Below are 26,202 nucleotides of genomic sequence, written 5' to 3' on the forward strand. Positions count from 1 at the left end.
GACGAGAGAGAGAGTGTGAGAGATGATGCTAATACCATGTTTACTATATTTACATGACGAATGGATTAAAAAAAGGAGATAAGTTGCTGCTGCTGGTGTCTCTGTGTCGTTTTCCTTACTTCGTTGTCTTTTCCTTTATTTTATAATAATTAATTGCAAGTTTGGAATATGGGCGTGTGCAATACGAGCCTGGTGCGTGTAATCGAGCCGAAATGTGTGTGAAATTGATGCGAAATAAGCCGCGTTTGACTTATACTGTAATTATTACTTTGCCACTTGCAGATTTACGGAATTAAGGCACTCGCCATCTAGTGGTAAGGCCTTCAAGTGTTATCGTCGTATACGAAGTGGTTAAAAACTGGTCTAAATTTTTTAGAAAATGATGAAATTGTAATAGTGCAGTAATTTATTTTAAAGCAATTGAAACTGTAATTTTTCGGTCATTGATGGTGTCTCTGTGTCGGGATGCGCACAACGCCATTTCGCCAAAGCTCCATTTCGTAAACAAAATTACTCAAGAATTGTTTATAACGATGCGGGCTTGTATCGAAACAGATCGCGCGGTGGGAAGGACCTACTCGAACGTAAATATTTTCAATCTCGTCCCGCTCGCGGTATACACAGTCTCAACGCGATCGTGTCGTAAAAGCCCGAAGTCACAACTGTATATACACAGTCGCGAGGAAAAATCGTGTCCGTCCGTGCGTGCGTGCGTGCCCCCCGTTGAAAAATGGTGATTAAAACAAGTTTGATACTGCTCTACAAGGCGATACTGGCACTGAGCAGCTCGAAGGTGGACGTGTTCGGGCTCGGCGATCACGGTGATCTGCCGGCCGTGCTGAGGTCGCTGAGCAACCACGAGCTCAACTCGATGCTGATCCTGGCCTGCCAGGAGGGCCACGAGTTCGTCGTCGGCTTCATCCAGGTCTGCCGTATCAAGATACGCGGCTTGCCGAGGGCGTGTCGCACGGCGATCCACGAGGCGGCCAAGTCGCGCCAGGTCCAGATCTTCAACAGGCTCTGCCACATCTACGACGCGCGGGTGAATCATCGGGAGACCCAGGGCGACTTCACGCACCTGCGGGCGGCCTGCAGGATGGGCCACGTGGGCCTGGTCGAGCAGCTGCTCGGCACCGGCCGCGACAAGTACCGGGAGGATCTGAGCCACGTGCTGTCGAGCGTCACCATCGGGCCGGCGCCCCAGCAGCTCGATACCCGGGTGCTGGATCTGCTGCTGTGCCACGGCGCTCGAGCGGATGTGGCCGACGGCGCGGGCGCCACGCTGTTGGCGCGCCTCTGCCGCCAGTTGGCCACGAATCTGAACGTGGCCCAGGACGACAAGGTCGACGATCATCTCGAGATGATCCGCCTGCTGCTGAGGCACGGGGCCGACGCGAACGCCATCGATCGGCACGGCGTGTCCCCCGCGCAGCAGCTCTATCGCTACGGCATCATGGCGCCGGAGCTGCAGCTCGGGGCGCTCCGCCTACTACTCGAGGCCGGGGCGGACACGCGACACCGCGACAATCGACGGGAGACGCTGGTCCATTACGCGCTGCGTAGACATCATCTGCGCCGCCTGCACGGCCCCGTGTTCGATCCACCGAGGCACACCTGGAACGTGCAGCAGGTGCTGCGGATGCTCGTCATGGGCGAGCACAGCGCCGAGCTGCTCGAGGCCTGCAACGAGGAGGGCCACACGCCCCTCGGTCTCGCCGTGTCCCACTGCGACCTGGACGCCGTGGAGACGCTGCTCGAGTTGGGCGCCGATCCGCGCCGGGTGAGCTTCGAGGGCAACTTTTTGGAGCCGATCAACGAGATTCTGAGGAATTTGGAGCTGGCCCAGAATCTGCTGGCGATAATCGAGCTGCTGAAGGCGAAGGGATTCGTGATGAAGGAGAGGCACGAGGCCAGGGTGTTGAAGTTCCTGCTGGGATTCGAGACGACGCGGCCATACTTCGACACGGCCTACGTCATAGCTTTAGGTATGAAACGTCGTGTTTGAAATACGGCGATGATTAATGATGATAAAAGGAATGATTTTTCGTATACAGCGTCGAACGCGACGACGATAAAGAACCACTGCGCAATGGCCAAGAGGCGCGGCAACTCGGTGCTCCGCGCCATCGGCAATCATCTGAGAATCGTCCATCTCGGCAATATGTACATAAGCCAGGGCGTCAAGAAGTGCCTGCTCAACATGTCGCTGGGCGCGAACAAGAAGGATGATAATTCGAGCGCCGTGGAAGAGGAGAAGACGAAGACGACGAGCAAGCTGCCGAAGTCGAGGAATAATCGTCCGTGCGGCCGAATCCACGCCGAGGCGCAGATCCTCGAGGAGTTGGCGCGAGCGCGCGGAACGATGATCAAGGAGTCGGTGTCGCTGCTGGACGTATGCACCTGTCCGCCCGATGAGGCCTACCGGCTGCTGGAGAACTCGTGCTGGGAGAGATGGTTGGCCAACGCGGGCGCCTTCGACAGCCACTTCAGATGCATCGGACCCACGATCAAGGGCTACATCGCGCGAGCACTGGCGAGGAGATACTTGGACGGGCTGAAGCCCGAGGTGGCCGCCATGGCCCTGGCAGAGGAGTATTTCTGATTTTTACGTATATTATTTGTACGTATTTTATACGAACGCTCGATTGTACACTTTGTGATTGTGATGTGTAATTTTAAACGTTCTGTAACGATATGATCTTTTTTACTTGTGAATAAAAATTACGCGGTTCGATAATTTTATCTATAAACGCGGAATTTTTTCTATTAGGGAAACTTTATTAGGGTGAGGGAAACTTTACGATTTTTCGGGCGACGCATACGGCGCGCACACACGACTTTGACCTTTTTTTTTCTTGCTGGTCGCGGTGTATAAGGGAAGGTCGTCGGTGGGCACAATTTTCATGTTTCACGCGAGCATGTATGCGTATCCGAGTTTTATGAAAGGTTTTTACGATCTCGAAAATGCGTGAGCGACGCGTATGCCGTGGCTGTACGTCGTGTCATATTATATATCTATGCAAGATTTACGGAAATTTTTATTTGAAAAGAATGGCATACGGTAGTGGCGTATAGGTGGTGATGAAAAAAAAAAAAAAAAAAAAAGAAACCAAGAGAGGTTCGATAAGACGCGGTTATATGGGCCAAGCCGAGCCTATGATTCACCGCGTTCTCGAGCAGCAGCGCCGAGTATAATCGGTCGGGCGCATGTAATACATTTTTTTATTGTCGTGCGCTTTAACGGCCTGCCGAGTCGATGGCTTTTGTTTTTTTGCTTTCGTCTTTACTATGTTCTTTATTTCTTCTTTTTCGCTGCCGCAGTAACGAAACGTGGATATATCCAAAAAAGACGTCGACTCGCGTTATGGAATAATAAAAAAAAGTACGTATTTCGTTGCTCATGGAGGCAGCTTATTCTATATAACGGTAATTCGCGTGCACCGCGAGAGCACAATGGTCGTCGCGGCGTTCCGCGACGTGCCTCGAGTACCCGAAATTTTCCATTCTATTCAAATGGATACAACCCGCGCGCGCCACGCAATACAATCGAGACATCGGGAAAAATCATAATCCTCGATCTCCGCGAGCTTGTCCATAAACAAGCGCAGACAATGGTGGAAAAAAAATATCTACATAATACTGCTGCTACGGGCCATCGTTGGAATATTAATCAAAAGCGAATGGTGCATTATGATCGTCGCCTCTATATAGCCCCGGTCGATTTCCTGCACTTCCCCTGCAGATCTAATCGGCTCGTATCGTAAAATGTGCGCGCATTAACGTATTTAATTATTCGTATCGCGAACGATTCGCGATTGCGCTTTGGCACTTTGACGCTCGCTCGTAATAATTATACCTCGAGCGTGGAGTATATATATATCGTCGTAGATGAATATAAGGAGGTTGCATTGTGTGAGTCGCGCATTAAAAGAAAAAACAATTTTTTCTTTTCCTCTGTTTACGCATTATCGAGTACGACAACCTTTTGCAAAACGCGTCAATGAACCTTTTACGTATTATGTACGAGTGCTTGGTGGCGTTTGATTTTCTCCGTAGGTCTGCGCGGAGAGAAATACTGTATTGAATGACTTTTCACATTCGTTAGGCAAAAATTGTTATGTTTCACTGGGAAAGGAGTCACACACACATTGACCTACAGTAACAATTTTGAGATTCGTTAAGATTAGTATTTCAAAATGCGTATTGTATTGTCAACACGATTTATCATCAGAGCTTTTTGAATACATCAACAGATGGAGTACTGTAAATCCACAAGTGGCAAAACAACGTTTTGGTAGGTATAAATAACAATTTTTCGAAGATTCTTCCTCACTTTGAATAGCCATAATACGGAAATATTGTATTATAATTTGTCAAAAATTGTTATGAACATATCAAAAATGGCGAGGAAAAAATGACTTCACACCAACTGCCGGTATAATTCTGTGAAATTTCTGAAATTCTCTGGAAGAAAAATGCGCTTCATATCGCCGGGTGTCGTAAAACCCCAAATTTTCACGCGGCACGAAAAAAAGTCAACTGCCACGGGGGAAATTTTTTTCGTAGTAACGAGAAAATTTCAGTTATCATTCTCCCCACGACGCGAAACACATTTTTCCGGTTAACGAACCGACGAATTCCACTCAGCGCGCAGTCGGCACGCACGATCGGCTCGAGAAAGGGACATTTCTAAAAATATATATATTAATAACAACCAGAGACCTAGTTCTTCAATAGGCTGCGCTCTCGTGTGCACGGAATCCATTGGTCAGAAAACACTCGTTCTTTCCGCTTTTCATCTGTTACCATAAATTTTTATATTACGCTCGGCGCAAAGAACACGATAATAAATATACACCACAAGTGGCCTCGGCTCTCGTATAGACTCGCTGCACACTGCAACCTCTTTTTTTTCTTTTCCTCGACTAGCGTCGCTCGCTTGAGCTTTCTCTCTCTTTTCTCGAGCGAGTTTCTTCGTTATCGTCGCGCGTTTTCTCGTCTTCGTTGTGTATATAATGCACATACGCAGCGGCGCAAGAAAAATCCAATGCGTCACGAGGCGCTTGATGTATAGCGTGCAAGAACGGCTAGGCAAGTATGTACCGAGCTTTTACGCAGCAGCTGCTTTCTCGAGTGTTCGTTGATGTATGAAACATTTTTTTTTACGTTACTCAAATTAATAACAACGAAAATTCGATCGTGCAGCATAAAGGATTGAAAATTTTCAGATGAGTTTTCCGACATCTGTTCTACATATTTTTCTCAAAAGCTGTACGTTCGTTTCTGGAGAACAACGAAGCAAATTTTCATTCTTCCTCGCGGAAACCTCTTAAATATTGAAATTATGCGCATTTCGTTAGATCGACGTATCATGAAACCCTGTTGTATGCAATTTTACAACGCCCGCCGCTCGGGCGCTGGAGTAAACTATGATTACAAAATGAGGGGGGAAAAAAAATCATAAAATAAAGAAATGCGGGCAGAAAGAGAGAGAGAGAGAGAAGAGAAAAGAAGTTACGCGCTCGAGCGAAGTTTTATACCGCGCAGGCAGCAGGCAGGCAAGCTTTCTCGCAGAAATGAAGTTGCCCCGCGCACTTCCACGTTGTTGTAACTCGTTCGCTCGCGGAAAAGTCGGAAGTAAATTGCGTGAAGTATTACGAACTCTGACACACCCGCAGAAACACGCACACAAATACAAGTGGGGGTTTGTATATACGCAGATGTATATTTAAACGCAAAATGTTGCAGCGGGTGGGTGAGGAAAAGGGCGCACACAGTAGTTACGTGCATAAATCGTAGCTTGCCAAGTCGTTTTCTCGCGCAACGACATTTTTACGTGTAAAAGTATGCGGCTCCGTTGGAATGCGTGCGTTTTTCCGGTATTTATACTGTGGTAAGACAGGTATATAAGGAGAGTCCAGTCTCTCTCTCGGTTACCGAATGTCGGCCTTGACCTCCTTCGATAATAGATTCGTTCATCGTTCGCGCGTATATAAATATAATACAATAACCAAAGGAGCGCACAAGAAATCGCGTCGATCGACCAAATATACAAGGAGAAACAAAAAGACGCGTACGAGACAACGAGCCGGAACGACGACGATTCACGCCGGTGTAATGGATGCAGACGCGTAACGCCGTAATAAGCGCGCGGAAGATGCAACTCTGGCCGAAAGTGCGCTCGTAAAGGGTCAATTGATTGATCGGCGCAAAACGCATTTACCGAGTACTTGCGACGCGTAATACACGCGCGGCGGCGGCGGCGGCTGCTGCTGCATACGCAAGAAAGGAAAAGAATAATCAGAAGAAGAAAACAACCGACGACGACGACGGAGAACAAATGGCAATTATTACGCGGCGCGAGGCGCAAGTATTGCACAAGTCTCTCTCTCTCTTTTGGTGCGTAATGTAATATATATTATCTGCTGCATCGGGCATTATTACACACGCACACGCACACGCACACGCACACGCGAGACGCGCTATAATCTCATTTATTTTGTGTACGAGGCAAAAAGAGAGAAAGACAAGACGAGAAAGGGATGATTGCTTCAATTGAAAAATGACACTTGTTACGAGCAGAGTGTGCGATATATATAATATACGTGCGAGGCGTATACACACAGCGATCGCATCGTTGCGCTTGGTACACGACTCGAGAGCCGATTCGGAGTTTTATCTCGGAGTTTCTCTCACGCGCCGGCCCGAGAATAAAAGTACCCGTTGCTAGATATGTATTTTTTTCATCTATACTTGTGTAGGAATGCTAAAAATCGTATGTCAAGTTTTTTTACTGATGAAAAAGTTTCTTGAACATGAAATAAAAGGGCAACGATAACTGGACATGCACTTACCAAAAAGGTAATATGACAATACCATAAGGGTACATTTTTTCAACTTTTATGGCCATACGATGCTCCACCGTATAATAGTTGCGTAAATTACCCTTATCTGGAGATTTCCAAAGACAGATAATTAAAGTTGTATTGAAACTGCGTTTGACTTATACTGTAATTTTTACTTTGCCACTTGCAGATTTAAAGAATTAAGGCACTCGCCATCTAGTGGTAAGGACTAGAAGTGTTATCGTCGTCTACGAAGTCGTTAAAAACTGGTCTACATTTTGTAAAAACGATGCAATTGTTATAGTGCAATAATTTATTTTAAAGCAATTCAAACGGTCATTTTTCGGTTAATAGGACATTAATAATGTTCACTTTTTTTTTACCAAAATAATAATTTCTTATATTGGTCAAACCTAACCGTGCGAGCGCGCGTCGACGATAGAAAGGCAGAAAGAAAAACAGATTATAGAGAAGAGCATAGAAGAAGACGCAGCAAAAAAAAAACAGAAAAAGAAGACAGCTTACAAAACGAATAACGCGCATTTGTAATTGTGAAATTTGATGTAGCAACGTGAGAGGCTCTCTCGTGCGCGCGGCTATCGCCGTCGATGCACACACACACACACACACGTATAAACAGACACGCGGTCGCGTCGTCGTCGTCATTGGCTACTCTCTCGCGAACTACTACATTAATTGCAAAGTCTTGTGCAAGTTGCCACTAGTAGTATTATACACAGCACGCGGTTATATGCGTACTAAAAGAAAACATTTATCATATCATTCGATTGAACCGAGAAAAGAGAGAGAGAGAAAAAAATACGAAGAAAATTAACGTTAATGCCTCTTTGATATATATTTTACTATTAACGACGAGATGCGCTCGACTCCGCGACGTATATGAAATAAATATAAATAAGGGAAATTGCGCCGTATACGCGCGCGGCTAGCCGAACGATTGTGCAATATATAGGCACATCTATGTGCGCGCGGCGTCAAGAAAATCTGAGAAATCACCGAGAGTTTAGCGAGACGCGAGATTACGGTAATTTTTCGAATCGATTCGCTATACGCATGATATCGTGCGATATCGAACCCCCCGCCAATAATTTTTCATCCAAATCCTCGAGTTATACCTTCGAGTTTCTTTCATTCGTACGCGCATTGCATAATCGAGAGTATACATTATAAGCCCTCGGGCGGTCGAACGATTATATACCCGCGGACAAAGGTATATATTTTTTTGGGCTCTTTTTTTTTCGTACATGCAGCAGCAGTAGCAGCAGCGCAGCACCGGCTTTGTTACACACACGATCTGTGCCGGGCTGTTTTTTAGTATACGTATAGAAACTGCACGAGGGCGGCTGCACTATCTATATACCGGCGCGCTCTCGACGAGCTCTGTGTGTGTGTGTGCTCTACCACGGTACTCTCTGCCACGCGCGTGCTGGCTATCGACCCGTACTCGGGTCGCCGACCTCTCTCTCTCTCTCTATCCGTCACCTTCCCACCCCACTGCACTGCTGCTGCCTGCCTGCCTGACTGCCTGTGCCTGCTACTATTACTACTATACAGCCACCGACGACGACGACGACGACGCCGCCACCCCCTACCCCCCTGCGCGCTCGTGCACCCCCACGTTTTCGAACGAGCCGGCGTGTGCGCTTTTCAACCCTCTTTTCGGTCTCTCTCTCTCTCTCTCTCTCTCTCTTTCACTGCTTTGCTTGTGTATGTGTATGCGGCCGATGCCAGTTCAACCCTATGCGCTGTATACACACACACATGTACTACCCTCCCTCATTTCGGTCTATGCGCGCGTGTGCACGAGGCGCGCGCTCCAACCCTATCATCCGAAGCGGTCCTATATATATATACTTGTGTCCGTGTGTGTACATGCACACACGAACGCACTTTGTTCATCCCAACCAGCCACCGCCGCTGCTGTTGCACAAATTTATACACATACACTTGCTGCATCTTTGGTGCACATTTATCGACACGGTTATTGCGCATGTATAATTTATATTTATATTTATATTATAATGCCCGCTCGGTGTATAGAGTTATTTACTCGCGACGAGTTGGATCGAGTTGATTTTTTCCTTTTTTGCTTGTATCTCGTCGACGCGTGCAAAGGAATGATGATTCCATCATTTATACGTCATTATTTTACAGGGTAATAATGACGATATCGGAAAAGCGATGAAACGCGCGAACAGATTGAATCGATAATTGATTGGGTGTCGGAGGAATCGGACCCTTCGGGGCTCAATATTTATCTTTCTCTCGCTATACGCACGCGAGACATCGTGGGCGAGAATCGCTTTCGGAATGTTTTATATATATAACACACGCACACACACACTCGAGCTTTATTATATGCAGACGACACGCGCATGCATACATGGACGTAGGCCGAGCCGGTGGCGATCGGGCAAAGGGTTGCTGCTGCCTGCCGTTTGCATACATTAACCCGCAAGGCAGGCGCGCGGAGGCGTTTATTCCACGGGTAAATAGGCTCAAACGTTCGGGATGATTTGACTTGTACCGAGGGCGCGAGCACAACACGAGTACAGAGAGAGAGAGAGAGAGCGAAGTAACGAATCGCGAAATAACTCCGTCCGCCTGTAATATATACACATTTTGCCAGCCGTGTGCGCATGCGGACGACGACAACGACGACACGTCGCTCTGATGCGCAATAAAAGTTCAATCGCTCGGCGATCGTCGCGTACTCGCCGAACGAGTCAACAAATCAAGGCGCGCATGCACACGAGTGCAAATATTGTCGCGTCGCGTCGACAATCGTTAGAGAGAGGTGCATTTTGATTGCGAGTCAACGGTTATGTACGCACGTTATTACGAGCGCACACACACATATAGACGCACTTTCGTCGTTACATATATTTTATTAATTTGGGCCGTGGAAAAAAGTGGATAGGGCGATGCGACGGAAAATCAAGTCGTGATTCGCTGCTGCAGACGATTAGATCGCCTCGTGCTCGGACGAGTAAATAAACGACGTAATATTCGACTGTGTCATGAGCGTGTGTGCGTTGTATTTTGCTCGAGGCCAATCGTTCATCGACCAATGAGAGAGAAAATAAAAAAAAAAATAAACAACAACAATCATAATCGCAGACAGTTACCGAAAAGCAGACGATTGAATTTCTCTCTCTCTCTGTTTCAACGCACTCGTACAAAAACGGCTATTTCGACCCTCTGTATGCACAGACACACACGCAGCACCGCAGTTATGCTCTGCGTCGATTTTCGACGAATGCACGATGTATCGACTCTCTATGTACAATCTGTATAACGTAATATAAATCGATCCATTATTATTACGAAAGGCGCCCGCCGCATCGTCTGTCTCTCTATTTTTGGATTCGTGGGATAAATCGAGCATAAAAAAAAAATAATAATAATGATTAAATTACGTCAAAATGAAACGCAAAAAAAAAAATTCAAGACGCGAGTGTACGCGGGGGGTCCGTGCGGGGTAAAATGCATACAACACAGCGTACAACGTAGAGGCACGTGTGTATGTGTCTCGAGCTATATATATACTCGTGAGTGTGTGTATGCGTGCCGGAGGGGGATGATGGTGGTACGCTGCTGCTGCTGCTGCTGCCTGCCTGGAGAGAGAAAGATAGGAGGAACATATACAGATATATACGTACACGTGCAGCGTGTAAATATAATAGAAAGAGGAGAAAAGGAGGTGGGGCGGGTGGGTAGCAAAACGTCGGGACTATATACCGGCCGGTCGATACAGGCTGCGCGCAGCAGCAGCAGCAGCAGCAGCAGCAGACGAGGAAGCGGAGCCCGGGCATCAACCTCTCTTTCTCTCTCTCCTCCGTTGCTGCTGCTGCTGTTGTTCACCCTCTGTGCACGTATATACACGTATTGTATGTATATATGTGCTTTTAGTTGTGCTGCTGCTGCTGCTGCGAGTATTATAATGCAAGAAGAGAGTAAGATAGAGAGAGAGAAAATAAGAGTCAGATCCCCATGGGAGCTTGCGACCGACCGAATACACACGCGCGCGCAGCAGCAGCAGCGGCACTCGCCGATCTATATATCGCGTGGTATTAGAGCTTCTCTCTTGGATTTTGAACTTTGCGCAAAGATCGGCCTCTGCGCCATGCCCACCTATATATACCCAACCCATTGTTATCGCGAATCTCGTATATATGTATATAGCTGTGAAAATTTCAACGATTTTCATTAGCGGGAATTTGCTAATTATATATACAGTGACATATTTTTGCAGCTTAAACAAACGCTCGCTCGCGCGCGCAGACACAATAGCCCTCGCTGTGCACAATTTATATTATAATACGTGCACCTCCTTTGAGTGCAAAGCTCGCTTGACACACACACACACAGACACACAGACACACATAGACACTGCACTCGCCGGCGCTGTGCATTGTTTGTCACGACGTATACGTGTATTGCGCTAAACATCGTTCGAGTTCGATATATATGTATAAAATACGAAGTAAGGAGAGCCATGCGCTACTAGGCGCCTATCGCAAATACCTCGTCGCGATGTGTCTGCAGCGAGGCGCGAGCTCCAATCGATGCATCGATTATTTCTTTTCTATGCTACGTACGTTGTGTATCGACGCGCCGGTAGAACTCCTCCGCTTCTTCAATTCCGTTTAACTTTTCGCTCTCTTCCTCCGCTTCTTCCACTTTTTATCCTTATCTTCGACGCGACATAAAATGAAAACGGAATGCGAGTTTCGAAACGTTCCACGCGCGCGCGCGGGCCGATCGATATTTTTATATATAAATAAAACGCCGGCGCGAGCGACGCGCTGGATAATTGCGATCGACGTATGCGAGCTGCCGCAAGCTCGCCGATACCGTTTCTATATACGCGTGTTTTGCGCGACTCACTGATACATTCCGAACGTACGTGAGTGTGTGTGTGTGTACAGCATGTAAACGACGTCTAGACGGGCCGCGTTCGATACGTACACCTGACGTTTTCATTTAATAATTAAGTCGACGCGAGCTTTGAAAGCCGCATCGGGGTTCTCTCTCTCTCCATTAAGCCGCGGCGTGGCTAGCTCTGCGCGAGAATACACGTATATATACGTACGAGGAGGCGAGTGCTGATTAATATACACATACATGTATACGCGTTAAAGATGTGTAAGCACAGGTTGCGGACTGTGGAGCAGTGCAAAAAGCTCTCCTGGCGAACGCGATCGAGCTTGCAGTCGACCGTACGTATATAAACGTACGGAGCTTTAGCGTGGAATTTGCGCAACTTTACGTACTACGTGTAAGCGCGTATATGTCCGTGTGAATAGGCAAACTTTCGACTGCTTACCGCGCGGGCGGATGAAAAATTTATCGAAAGTATGATTTTTGCCGGCCGAGCTTTTTTGCGGGATGAAACGAGAATAATTCGTAATTCTACGGTCATTTTTTTTCTTCTTCCTTTTACTTCGTGCTCGTTTTCGCAAGCTCGCGTTCTCGGCTGATGTATAATATGCGCCGAGCGTAGAGCGTGGTTACGACCCGACGAATTTTCAATTTTCATCCTAAATGAGCGTGGGCGCGCGAGGTGAAAATTTCAATTTGAAATACCGAGTGCCGAGTGGGTACACGAGCGAATGCAAATTTCAGCTAGCTTTTTTCCGTGCGATGCTCGTGGTTTATTATTTAAGTTCATATTTTGAAAGTACCACGGAATCGAAGCGTTATTTTGTATTGAATCAATTTTCATTCGCAATTTGTATAAGAGTAAATTCGATTCCGATTTGAATAAAACGCACGCCCCGCGTCGATACCCTTTACCAAAATTAGAATTCATGAGAAACCCGCAACTGGGGCACGCGTATACGGATAGATGAATTGTACGCAGTTTCTGTATAGAAAAACAACCGCAGAAACAGAGAGACCAAGTACTCGAGAGAGTTTGAACATTTCAACTCTACACTATTTCAATAATAATAATAATGAGTAATAAAAAAAAAAGGGAAAAAACAACCGACGGAGAGTAGAACACGCTCGGAGATAAGGTAATTTTAGCTTCTCATCGATGCGCGCAAAGAGACGCGTATACATGTATACGATACTTTTCTTTTTTCCCTCAAAGAAATCTTTATTATCGCGCGCGCGTGTGTATGTAGTTTTTCATGAATATTTTATTCCGACTCATTCAAACTGATACACTCTTCCTTCTTTCTTTCTTTTTTTATGCTTCTTATCGCTTCTCTGTGCCGCGCGCGCGTGCACGACCCTTTCGCAGAATGAATATACGATTTGCTCCGGCATATATGTAAATGAGAATCGAGCATCGGTATGGAAGAAGAAGAAGAAGAAGCTGTATCGGCTCGCGCACACACACACACGCACACCATCGAGCACGCAGGATATTATGACACGTGTATCATACTCACACACGCGCAGGCGACGATCTACCGATTGGAATTTACATGAAAATATAAGAACAACTTCTCCCTTTTGAAAAGTGTATAAAAGAAAGTTTCGAGTTAGTACAGTCTCGTGAATTTTTTTTCTCTTTTTTTTTCTCTACTTGCAAAAAAGCACCACACACGGGTGCGCGTGTACAAGTGTGAATCTATCTCTCTTCCTCTCGTTTCCGATACCCGATTTATTCGCAAAATATATACGCGTATCGTATCACGGATAAATCTATACGTACTCGTCGTTCAAATCAAATATAATAATCCTCTTCCTATATACGGACGATGGGAGTACGCGTACAGTCGTATGCGTGCATCGCAAGCTTGCGTTCAGAGTTTGATGCCCTCTTTTAAACTAGCTTAATAGACGAATGGAATATAATAGCCATCGCAGCCGCATGAGCCATCGTCGTCGTCGTCGTCGTCGTCGTCAGTGGTGGTGGTGGGCAGCTTACGCGCGCGCAAGCTCGCATGTACTCTCTTTCTCTCTCTCTCTCTCTCTGTCGTTCGAACAAATGGTGTATTATAAAGCGAAAGAGAGAGAGAAAACTGTCTCTACGCATGTGTGTGCGTAGTTTGATTCTTTGACACTCACGCCTGTGTGTGTGTGAGTACGTGCGTCGATGATCGTTCTTAGAAACGATCGCTGCACACAGTTTTATATGTATAGTATATATCGCATCGGTACCGCACACTCTGCAGCGCGCGCGTCTCGGGCGTCGAGAGAGGAAATCGTTGCTGCTGCAGTACAGTGCGTTGGCATCGCGTCGGAAACGACATGCAGCAGCATCGAGATAATAATAAGCGTACGCGTGTGCGTGTGTGTACGTGCATCGACACTGCCGATCGCATAGTACAAACGCTAGGCTATACTACCACTGCGCTATTTGCTTTGAAGGAACTATACATACAGAGAAAGAGAAATGGAATCTTGCGCCGTATATAACGCGTATATATACGTCGAGCTTAGAGACGCGTAAGTGTAAATACGTTTGAAATGAATCGTGTATATATACGTCATGTGTATAAGCTCGTTTTCTTTCTGGGAAGAGATGCGCACTGCGGCTACTAGCTAGCTCTCGGCTAGTTATGAGCGCTTCTCTATACGGTTGCGAGCTGCAGCGAGCGCGATAAAAGTGTCCCCTCTTTTCTCCTCGCGCGAGAATATACGCAATATTTTTGTATCGAGGGGGACATTGGCCTTATCGTATGTCTGTAAACACGCGTATACGCGTTCGAAGCAAAATCGAATTTAATCGAAGAAACGAATCTTTGTAGTTTGCGCAATTGTAGTACAATATCTCCATACATCTAATTAGCGTCAACGTAATTAGCTGCAACGTATCAAGCCCATATAATAATGTAGGCGAAAAGTGCCGCAACGCAATTACATTTTAATAATTGCACGTGTTTACAAACGCGATAATAAATTGTCTTTTCGCGTTATATTATACGTATACGTATACGGTGGGCGCGCAAATACGAGCGAGAAGCTGTGTGCGGGGGTCGGGTAATTAGAAGCGCGATCCAAGAAGTGCACAAACACACACGCATGCACGATGCATGTGGTTATCGCGTTGTAATATCAAAAGGCACGACTGTTATTAAATTAGTAACGTATATAAACGCGACTTTGATTGACAATGAAACGCGATCGCGCGCAGCTTGTAAATATATAGCTGGTATTCACAGAGAGAGTCGCATAATTGTGTATTAATATTATAATATAATCGATCTCCGCATATATACGCACACGGCTCGTTATATTCCAACGCAATTAACACGATCATTTATACATTATAATTATAATCACGAGGTATTATACATTATACACGGTTCGAAAATGTAACGCAGCATGGCTTGTAATACGTTTTTTTCTTTTCGCAGCGACGAAACGATCGCGCGCGGCAGCTGCGAACACGGTATACGTGTATTATATATATATGCTGATGCATGCGAGCGTATATATATATACGCGATCGGTTAACACACTGCCACACTAACCGCGAGAAAAAGAGAGAGAGAGAGAGAGATGCCCTAACGGTACACGCGAGCTCGTGCTACCGTTCCTCGTATACTCGCTCGTGTATATACAGCACGGAGTCTTTTATAAACCAGCATCACAGCAGCTTCTCTCTCTCTCTCTCTCCCTTTGAGTTGTGTACGTGTACTTGGTTTTTCCTACTCCTCCCTTCTTCTCCCTTCTCTCTAGCTTCTCTAGCTTCTTCTATTACTCGGGCACGGCGGCAGCTTGTGCTATATATGTATAATGTATACTGCGGTACGCGGCTCTAGCCGATCTCCGCACGGTTGAGTCCACTGTACCGGCCTTTTTTGCTGCACCATCTATCCTCTGTAAATTATGTACTGCTTTCTATTGTAATTTTTTTATGTATTGCTTAAACACACACACACGCGCGTTTAATATATAGTTATAATCGAGCTGTGTGAGTATGGCTCGTGTGACATCATTGATTCGCGGTTGTGCACTGTACGTATAAAGATAATAGCTTTAAGTTTCACGCGAGCAGCTACACCTTCTGAAATTGTTCGAGGCAAAAAAACACTCGATAGCCGCAAATCGATTACGGTACAATTATCGGGCTTCAATTTGAATGAAAAAGCGCTAAAAAGTTCGTGTAATATGCTGCACAATCAGCGTAGAATTTATGCACCTGTGTGTATAATTTAGCCATGCGCTGCTAAAACTTGTTGAATTTCGATTGAAAATAGCTCTCCTCATTTATATGAGTACACACACACACACACACACACACACACACACACACACACACAATCGAGTCCGATAGAAAAGTCCTGTACGCGTATATAATTGGACGTGACATCATCGCGAAAGCATACACACTCATATATACCATATATAAACGCACTTTATTATATACGTCGATCGAAGCTGCTGCTGCTGCTGCTGCTGCTGCGCTTCAAGAGTATACGCGCGTGACAAACTACACGTACGCACGCGGGTAAACAAAGATGCTTATAAAACCCCGTTGACGTATAGCGACCAAGACTAGAGAAAGAGAAAAAGACGAATAAATGGGAAGCATTGAATTAGCCAAAGCTCGGCGCATATATATACAATAAAGTAATATAACGTCCTTTGGGCTCCGATGCCCAGCGGCAAGTCGCGTAATATATTTAAATAATTATTGTACTTAGCTCACACATGTATGTGTGTGTGTGTGTAACGTGAAAGGCCGTGCAGTACGTTGAATTAATATACGCATGCAGCTGACAAAGTAAAACTGCGTATATAATACTATATACAGGCGTATATACTGCAGGCGATAGTCCCTTTATACGCGCTACGTATATGCACGCGATAAAAGCTCGTCGCCTGTAGCAGCATACGACGCGAGGAAGATTCTCTATTCGCTCGAAGCGCACAAACTGCACCTTATACGCTCGCGCGTATTGCATATTACCCACACACGTGCATATTGCGGAGGGGTTTAAAAATAAAATAAAGAGCCGGGGCATATCGTATCTGCTGCTCGACCTAGTCCCTCTACACATCTATACTCGCGGCACATATTGCGCGTCGCAGCTACTCCTCCGACATCGCCACAGCCGTTTTTCCATCCCTTTTTTCTCTCTCTCCTTCTCTCTTCGCTATGTGTGTGTGTGTACCGAGACAGCTCGTATAGTAAGGTACAAATAAGCGCGCATAACTTTTCCCCGCGCACACGTTGAATTACAACGAGATCGAGTCACACGGCATATAGAGCCTCGAGTCGCGTGCAACAGCGAAAAGTAGCCGAGTAGAAAATGGAAATTTAACGAAAATATATTGCGCTCGACGAGAACGACTGCGCGAGAACCGAGAGAGAGAGAGAAGATCCGTACGCATATATATGAACGTGCCTGAGGTACAAATTTCACTTTTTCCATGTCTTTTCTTCCTCTCGATTTTTTCCCTCTTCCTTCTCCTTTTTTACCACACGCTGCTGGGTGACGAGCTTTTTCGCGCTGCCACTGCACTTTGGAGCTCTCGAAATACACATCGCACGCACACGGTACACGATGTGTACAACAGCTGACGCGCATGCAAAGAGCCTAACGCAGCTGTGTACTCTTTGATATAGGTACGATGTGTACGGTCAGCGTACAACACGACTGCATCGCTGCGCGGGTGGCATAGATTTATTCGCTTCTCTCGGCTCTTCGTGTAGAGGGGGAATAGCATCTAGCGCGGGATGCGACAAATAAACGACGTATTCAAGGATAAAAGTATAGGTGGTACGATCGCAGCAACGAGTCTTGTGCACGTGAGCTGAGACGCGTACGGCGTCGCGATTGACATTCGCGAGCGTCGTCGCGACGTACGGAGAGAGAGAGATCATCGGCCGCCCGTTGCCAATTGTCAATCATTATACATTCGACACTTTTTTCTCGCTCATTCGTTTATATATACTTCGGAGAGAGAGAAAACGTGAGTACGCTCGTTGATGTCGAGGAAAATTCTCGATCATATACCCGTCAATTGTGTGACCCGAGTTTTATCGGCCTTGAACTCTTCTCTCTGATATTTCACAAGTCAAATGAGAAAATGAGAGAGAGAGAGAGAGAACAACGTAAATTTGCCTCTAAATTATATATCATATATTATATATGCGTATGTCATACGGCGAGCTCGCAAGTTTGACGCGAGATATACATTCGCGAACAACTTTTACTTCCTCCTCCCTTTCTCGGCAGCGTGGCGCGCGGTACTTCTCTCTCTCTCTCTCTCTCTCTCTCTCTTGGCCGCGCTATGGGGCACTAAAAATATGTGTCATACATGTGCGCGTATGTAAGTGAAAAATTCGCACGTTATATACGCGTGAGCAGGAACTCGAGAACCTTCCAGCGCACGCACACATCGTTTTATTACAATGCCTTTATGTACGATATAATATACGTACAGACAGGCACAGGACTGACGCGTCATACTTGTATACATTGCGAAACGTATTATAATACAATAATGATAAACGCGAGAGTGCGCGAACGTCGAGTTTACATCGACGACGTCGAATAACGTACGACATCGGATAAACAATTAGCATCTTGTATTATTATTATAATGTACGCGAGAGCAATGTGTACGTATTTTGTCTCCGTCGCACCAAAAAGTGAAAGAAAGTCGACCGCTTGCGTATATATATCTATATGCGCGATACGGTAGTCCTTGATAGTGTCGAGTGCAGCGCAAGTAGCAGTGCAACGCGACCTTATAATGTACATCCGCCAATAATGTCATCCTGCAAGAGAGAACGGATAATATAATCGAATATATAGTATCAGCCGTCTTTGTACTTGCGGGTATCAGATGCGCCATCTACAAGTGATTTGATACAATTTGACTGTATAAAAGTATACTTGAAAACTACAAATGATGCATATAAATGATGCAATGATCTAAGCTGATTGTATTCGAAAATTCTCTTCATTTCTTTGACTTATACAATTATTTCGACTTTGCCTCTTGCAGATTTATGAAAATAAAGTTGCTCGCCATCTAGTGGCGAAAGCTCCATTAAACCTCCTAAAAACCAGATGTTTCAAAGTTTATCAAAACCATGATCTGACATATACAGTTAGTTTCACTTGGGCACTTGCAGATTTGAACTTATACAGGTCCTCGACATCTAACGGTGGAGGCTTAAATTGGTATTATCGTATTCAACGTGGCAGCTGGTTTGAATTTTTCGGAGCCATTAAATATTTATTTTCAAGTCGTTTAAAATGCACAGCATATTTGTCACATAATTGTTACAGAAAAATCACTACTATCTAGCGAATTAATGTGTTCATGTACTTAAAACATTTTAAACTGTCATTTTTTATCATTAGGCCATTATTAATATACAGCATTTCAGTCGCGTCGCGTAAACAGGGTACCAAGACATCAGATTTCCACCGATTAAGATTTTCGCTACAATATCTCGGTCTTGCGCCGCTACGCCGGGGCTGAAATTCATCTTACTCCCGCGACGAAAAGGTGTAAACAACATGTCCGCGTTTCAACGCACGAACGCAAGCGCCACTGCTCGTCTACGAATGTTAATCCGCGTTACTCGTCGTATCGGTTCGCAAGCTCCGGTAGCTTTGGATACACAGCAAAGCAATATTAATCAAGTAATCAAGCTCGCATACGCGAAGCTTATATTTACGCCAGAACGACGACAAAATTTCAAAATCTCTCTCTCTCGCGCGCGCGTGTGTCCGTGCGTGTATATTTGTCATGCAACAACCTGTCGGGCTTGCAGCCAAGAAGCCGCCGGGGAGGCGCCTCTCGCGAATGCACACACGCTTGCGCGCGCAGCGAAATACATACGTATATATATATAGCATGCGCGAATTCGACCGGCGCTGCGTACATCTATATACATGTCGTGGCGTTATATTACCGTGTACACATACCACCGGCTCGTTTGAAAGAGTACAATGAAAGGCTTGTATTTCGATCGTTATGGATAGCAGCTGACAGCAGCGATCGAAAAGCTCGCTCGAATTGCGTAATTCCTCGATTACGCCGGCCGGCCGGTCGAGGAAGGACAGCTCAGCGCGCTGCATTAGAATAAAGTAACATCTTCTCTCTCTCTCTCTCTCTCTCTTTCTTTCTTTGTTTCTTTCTTTCTTTCGCCGGGCGTGAGCAATTGCACGAAGATGAAACGCGACACTGCCAGTCACTAACTAACCAACGACGACGAGGACGGCGGCTTCGTCGCCGACGAATAAAAGAGGAAAGGTACGCGAATAAAGCTCTACGCTGGCAAACGAGGGATACGGAGATAGAGAGATGCGCGAGCAATGTTTTGACCGTGCGTCGCACGCAGAGACTGGCACGTCGTCGTCGTCGTCGTCTTTGGCCAAAGATAGGCGAGTCTCGAGTGTGCGAGCCGAAAGCTCCCCGAACTTGATACATTATGCATGCGCATTTCGTATACAACGCTCGCAAGCTCGTGCGTATACACATTTACTGCATTATGTTACAGAGCTCGAGTCGCGAGTCCAAAAGTTCGCGGCGTATACGCGCAATGTATACGAGCTTGAATAAGAGCAAAAATTGCATTCACGACGCGGCGAGCTTTTTTACCGCGCGTGGATGCAACGTTCGTTACTGTATCGAGTTATGCGCGCGCGCGCACATAGCTATGAAAGCCGAGAAAGAGATATACGGACGCGCGCGTGCAGTGTGCATTTACAAATATGTACACGGGGAATTAGCGCGACGGACGTGCTTTATTAACGATCTCGGGGCTTGGGCGCGAGCTCCAAACTCCAACTTTCACGAGCCCTAGGCTGCATGCGTGTGTGTGTGCGTGTGCGCACGTGAATAATCACGAAGCACGAGGGAGGTGCAGAGAGGGCGAGAGAGAGAGAGAGCGACAGGACACTCCGTGCATGTATATAGGCTTGACTGATGACGTGACTGCACATACTCACGTACATACCAACTAATACGCCGCTGCATATTACGTACTACTGCGAGCTGTGCTGTATATATAGCTGCAAACGTATGTAATGCGGCGCTCGACGCCCGAGGAATGCTCGCTATTTTCTTCGGAAGGTAAATATTATCGTAAACGCGTTGTGTGTAGCGTGCACACGAGCGAGAGAGGCGCGCACTTTGACCTCGTTTTGCCTGCAGACGCGATGCTAAAAACTATATAGCCAGTGCTACTACTTACACTGCGTATAGGAGTAGCAGGAGTTGTTCTTTTGCTCTTTATGCCTTTTTTCGGCCTATCCTGTCGCCCGAAACGTGCTGAGAATTTCGAAAGTTCTTTCGTTAAAAACACCCACGTTGACGAGTGCACGATGTAGTTTTATTTTATATCACTCGATCTAATTGTAATTTTACCATAATCGTGCACAATGCCGAAAGTTAGTTACGAATGAAAATTTTAGATGTAACGTGGAGCTTGCGCCGAAGAAAAAAGCTCGTGACCATGCTCGAGCCGCTGTCCGAGCTTGCGAGCACGAGACGAGAGCGCGCGGGGGGGCCTTTGCAAAACAAAACAAACAAAAAATATACAAAAGACTGCTGCTGCTCGGCTGCGCTCGAGCCACCGGATCGAGCTGTGACAAGTTCAAGGTTGCGCATCGAGCCGCGCGCGAGAAAAATACGGCCATTCGATTCACGCGGCACACACAGCGACGAGAAGATGACGGCGCGACGACGATGATCGGGACGCTGTGCAAGCTCGCACACGTACGTGTCAATAAATAAAGACGCGCAAGCAGGCTGCACACACACACGACAAGAAAGAGAGAGAGAGAGTGAAAAAAGCTTTCGCAATCGCCGCAAAAAGCTCGCGTAAAATGCGTGTACGGGCGCGCGCGAGGGGGTGGATTAAAATTAGACGCGCGTCTTGAAACGATCGCTACCGCGCGAGCAATAAAGCAGAGTACAATAAATACATGGCACGAAAAAAAAAGCGATGATCTGCTGTGGAAGCAAATTCGAAGCCTTTTGTTCGTTACGAATTCGCTCGAGAAAGAGAGAGAGAGCTTTTTTGATGTTACGAGCTTGCGCTATCTTGAACTCACGATTGTCGAAAAAGCTCGATCAACGAAATTCAGAAAATAACGTAGATCGAGCAGGGAAAAAAAATCGACCCTTTGATTAAACATGTGTTTCGGCCCCGTTCACGGCGCTAAAGAGAATACATTCGAGTACGCAAACACACAACGGAGAGCTGCTGCTGCGCGTACGTGCACACAGGCCGGCTTTCGGCGAGGGTATTTTAAGAAAATCGCCGAAGTGACTTTAGCTTCTCTTTCGCTATAACGTATACACACATGAGCACGCACACAGAGACACACACATTTGTGTATGTACACGTGAACGAGCGACGTTCCGAGAAGCAATTTCGATCTTTACGATGCTTACATTACTGTATAGCGAGCGCGGGCATGGCGCGCGTTTGGGTGCGGTCATGCGCCCGATAGCCTGCGTGTGTATACGCGCCTAAAAAAAAAGAAAGAGAGAGAGAGAGAGAGACATTTTTTTCAGCTTCCTTTTTTTTCCTTTTTTTTCTCGTCGTTAAAGAAGACTTTTCATCTTGGAGAGCCCTGTGCTCGAGACTCGGTAATGTACATAAGAGGTTAATAACTCGCAAGGGAATGTGTACTTGTTATTTTTCCCTTTTTTCTCTCTCCTCCCCGTTTTTTTTTTTTTTTTTTACTTTTTACTCTGCAGGGGTGTGCTACTGCTGCCGCTGCTGGTGACACGAGACACGTCGCGAAATTTCTGCTCCAAGGAAAAATTATCCTTCCGTTGAAAGGAGTGTGCGTGCGCGTACTTGTAGTACGTTTCATTAGTAAGAGTTTTATTAAAAGGCGACGAGTAGTTTTAATTTTGCTCGACGGCGCGCGTTGATTCACGGGAAAAGCATCTCGATATGCGTATAATGATGTCGAACGTCGTCGCGAGACGATCGTTACTTTAATCGACAGCACAAATATGCACATACGCGCACGAGCGTACTGTGTGTGTATAATTGATTTCGGCAGGCTGAAAAAACGTTGGACGCGGATAAAAGCGCGCGTGATATATTTTTAGCCTCGTGCTTACGAGCGCGTACAAAAATTATCGCGAGGTTTTAAATTATTACGTGTTCGATTTCGCGCGTCAATGTCATTTTACACGAACAATCGGTCGAAGACGAATATGGTCAGGGTGAGTTTTTCAATGATTATAGGTTGGGAAGTTTACTGTTAAAAAAAAAAAAACGTTAAATTTGATGCAGATATAATGCAAAGTCAGGAATTAAAATTGAAGTAACCAATACGGAATTTAATTTGAGGCATTCAATTTTTTATCTTGATTGCTCGAAAAATTCATGAAAATCCAATCATAATAAGTATCGGTCTTGGCCGATAGATGGCGGGAACCTTTATCTGTAAATCTGCAAGTGACAAAAAGACAAAAGGTGTATAAATAAACGCAGATTTGGAAGGGATCAGTACTCATGGATAAATCTTGATTTCGGAAAGTCTTATCAAATTCAAAATGTAGAAAACTAAAAAATCACATGAAAATAAAAGTAAATTACAAGAATTAAGCTTTAAGAACTTTGACTAAAATTTAATGGAATATGATTCGTAAAAAAAAGCATATTAACTTCAATGCTTTCACATAAATTTCAATGCATCTACGCAAATGATAAAAACTTACACTGCCATTAGATTAATTTTCATGTAAATATTTTGACAGTGCACAGTAAAATCGTCCGAACCTCTTAATGAGAAATTTCGGATGCTGCTCCACAAACCCAAAGAAGGGGAGGAGTGAAAGATCAACAAAAAAAGCTTCGAAATTAGAAAGTTCAACGGTTCACCGGGCTTCAGTCTAAACATCGAAACATATCGTGCGCGGGCTCTGTAAACGATGTACCTAAAGCAGACATCGTGGCAATTGCAGCAGCAGCAGCAGCAGCAGTAGCAGCTCGAGTGTTGTATACTTGTACAACATACACACGTTGAAAAACGAGCGATACTTTTTCATACGCGCCGCGCGTGCGAATATCTCGACAAAGACATTTTTACGAAAGGCTCGAGTTGTGAGCAACAGCAATATAGCAGCAGCTGGCGGGGGAGGGAGGAGAGAATAATATACAAGGCATACCTTGTGCGAGCTTCTTCGATAATTACGCATGCAAATCTTGAACGGATGAAAAATTGTCTTTTGCTCGGCAGCTGCTGCTGCTGCTGCTATATATACGCCGTCGCGCATACATCACATTGTTTAAGAGACGGGATAAAAAATCTCCGACATCGTTCAACTGTCAGATGTGCGAGAGAGAGAGGGAGGGAGAGCAGAGGGAAGCTCAAAGAGATTCCGGCTCGTCGTCTTTTCGATATCATTTTTCATCGGATTGCGTACCCCCCCTATCCTCCCCTCTGAACACCCCCGCTCGTGCATAAGTATACGTTCTAGATTGCAATTTGCATGAGGCATTCCTGCGAACCGAGTGAAAATTTTTCACGGCTCGTTGCGCGCGTACATAATATATATTTTATAAGGAAATAGTTCAGGATCGACTTACCGGTGCCCCAGAGGTGCCACACGAGCGAGCGAGAGAGCACAGAAAAAAAATCGTACCAGTGACCGATATAAGAAACGGCGGCGGTGGTGTACGTGCGACTATACGTCTCTGTGCGCGCAATTTCGTAATATCGATATGCAGCTGCAGCACCACCACAATTGTGCGGTGCACACGCGTTTCCCATTCCACGATATATTAACATGTACCAACCTGCAACAAAGAAACAGAGAGAGAAAAAAATTAGGAGTCAGTGATGTATTTCGTTAATTATATTCCATTCGCATGGCCAAGCATGAAGAATTAGGTGTATGTATAAGAAAATATATAGGATATAAGCGCAGAATCGCGCGGCGAGAGAAAAATTCTATTAATACCGCGTGCATGTGCATTTAGCGCTCACAATGTAACTTACTGCACCGATACATCGACACGCGTACGTGTCCATGTGTATATAATATAATATATATAAAATAGAGTCTGCGCAACGGCTCGAGAACGCGGTAATCGCAGCCTTGTGCACATTCAAAACCTTCACAGTGCATTAACTTTTTTTTTCCTTCTTCTTCTACTGTATAGCGTGTACAGTCGATTTGAGCCGCTGTAGCCGCTGCTCGTTCGCTCGCGCTCGCACACGTACGCGCGTCCATTATACGTATTACATTCAATTTTACGTACGATTGAATCGTTACGGCGATAAGTACGAGCGCGCAGTACTACCCATGTTATTATAATGCGCGAGGCAATTCGTTACCTCTTTTTTTTTTCGCTCTTCTGTCTTTCATTCCGTGGGATGCCTCTCGTTCGCGAGAGAGAGTGAGATCGTTATAAGGATGAAGAAAGAGAGAGAGAGAGAGAGAGAGAGAGATAAGTCGTGAATCATCATCGACTCCAATATATCATAACTCGAGAGCTTGCAATTTCGATCCTTTTGACTGATTCGACGTTCGAGAAAAGTACGTATATCAAGTATGGTAGAAACGTACCATAAGAACGAAGATCGACTCAATTTATATACCTACTCACGAGCGATAACAGTAAAATGAAGATACCCTTCAAAAAGTGTATCGGGCAATCATCACGATATCGTGTATGCACACTCGAGTCAAAAGCTCCAAAAACAATGGACGTGCACACGACAAAGTGTTTAATTGGCTCTGCAGCCGCGGAAAGAAGTTGTTCGTACCCGTGTATCTGTGCATTTTTGTTCGTGTATGTGTCAACACACACACACACACACAGCCATACACACGAACCACGTCATGGTCGCAACGCGGCGCGTGCGCCGACCTTGCGAGATCCGGTTTTTTCGCGCTCGCAAAATTTTATGATACTAAAGGAGCAGGAACAGCAGCCGCCACCGCTCGTATCGCGCCTATATAGTGTGCGCGGCGTAAAAAATCCGACAAAAGGCCGGGCCATGATACACACACACACACACACACACGTGCGCGCATTAAGTTCACATGGCTTTGAAAGAGGCGAGCGGGCCAAACTTACGTATACGAGACGTCGGCGTTATAATGGCCATTAATCGGGTGCAAGATCATCTCTCTCTCTATACTCGCGCGCGTAAGTTAAATTGCGCCCACGCGTGTGCGATTGTTTCGAGCCGAAATATCTCGAGTACTACCCTTTGCGAGGCCGAATCGACTTACTTATATATAGTGATCCGAAATATTCTTACCACTTGGGGGTGCGAGGTACGCCCTCTAGGAGAATTATCGAAACTTTGGTCGAGGGTGTGTACGTAAGTTGGTGGTAAGTCTGTAGGGACGAGGTGGTGTAAGTTGGTCAGTTTTATTATCCAGCCTCGAAGATTCACTTTCTTTAAATAGAGACGAGCAC

At 45.8% G+C, this 26,202-nt stretch overlaps 2 protein-coding genes across 2 annotated transcripts in view; one reads left to right on the forward strand and one right to left on the reverse strand.

The window, feature by feature from the left end:
• LOC106649449 (ABC transporter G family member 14) overlaps positions 1-26,202 on the reverse strand; it is a 109,729-nt gene that overhangs the window by 41,405 nt on the left and 42,122 nt on the right. The window lies entirely within an intron of this gene.
• LOC106649450 lies at positions 626-2,737 on the forward strand. The gene is made up of 2 exons (XM_014366879.2): positions 626-1,985; positions 2,055-2,737. Exons 1-2 carry the CDS (start codon positions 731-733, stop codon positions 2,600-2,602), a joined length of 1,803 nt encoding a protein of 600 aa, XP_014222365.1. The 5' UTR covers positions 626-730; the 3' UTR covers positions 2,603-2,737.

The sequence above is a fragment of the Trichogramma pretiosum genome, unplaced genomic scaffold, assembly GCF_000599845.2.
Source record: "Trichogramma pretiosum strain Unisexual culture from Peru unplaced genomic scaffold, Tpre_2.0 scaffold50, whole genome shotgun sequence".
NCBI classification, from domain to species: domain Eukaryota; kingdom Metazoa; phylum Arthropoda; class Insecta; order Hymenoptera; family Trichogrammatidae; genus Trichogramma; species Trichogramma pretiosum.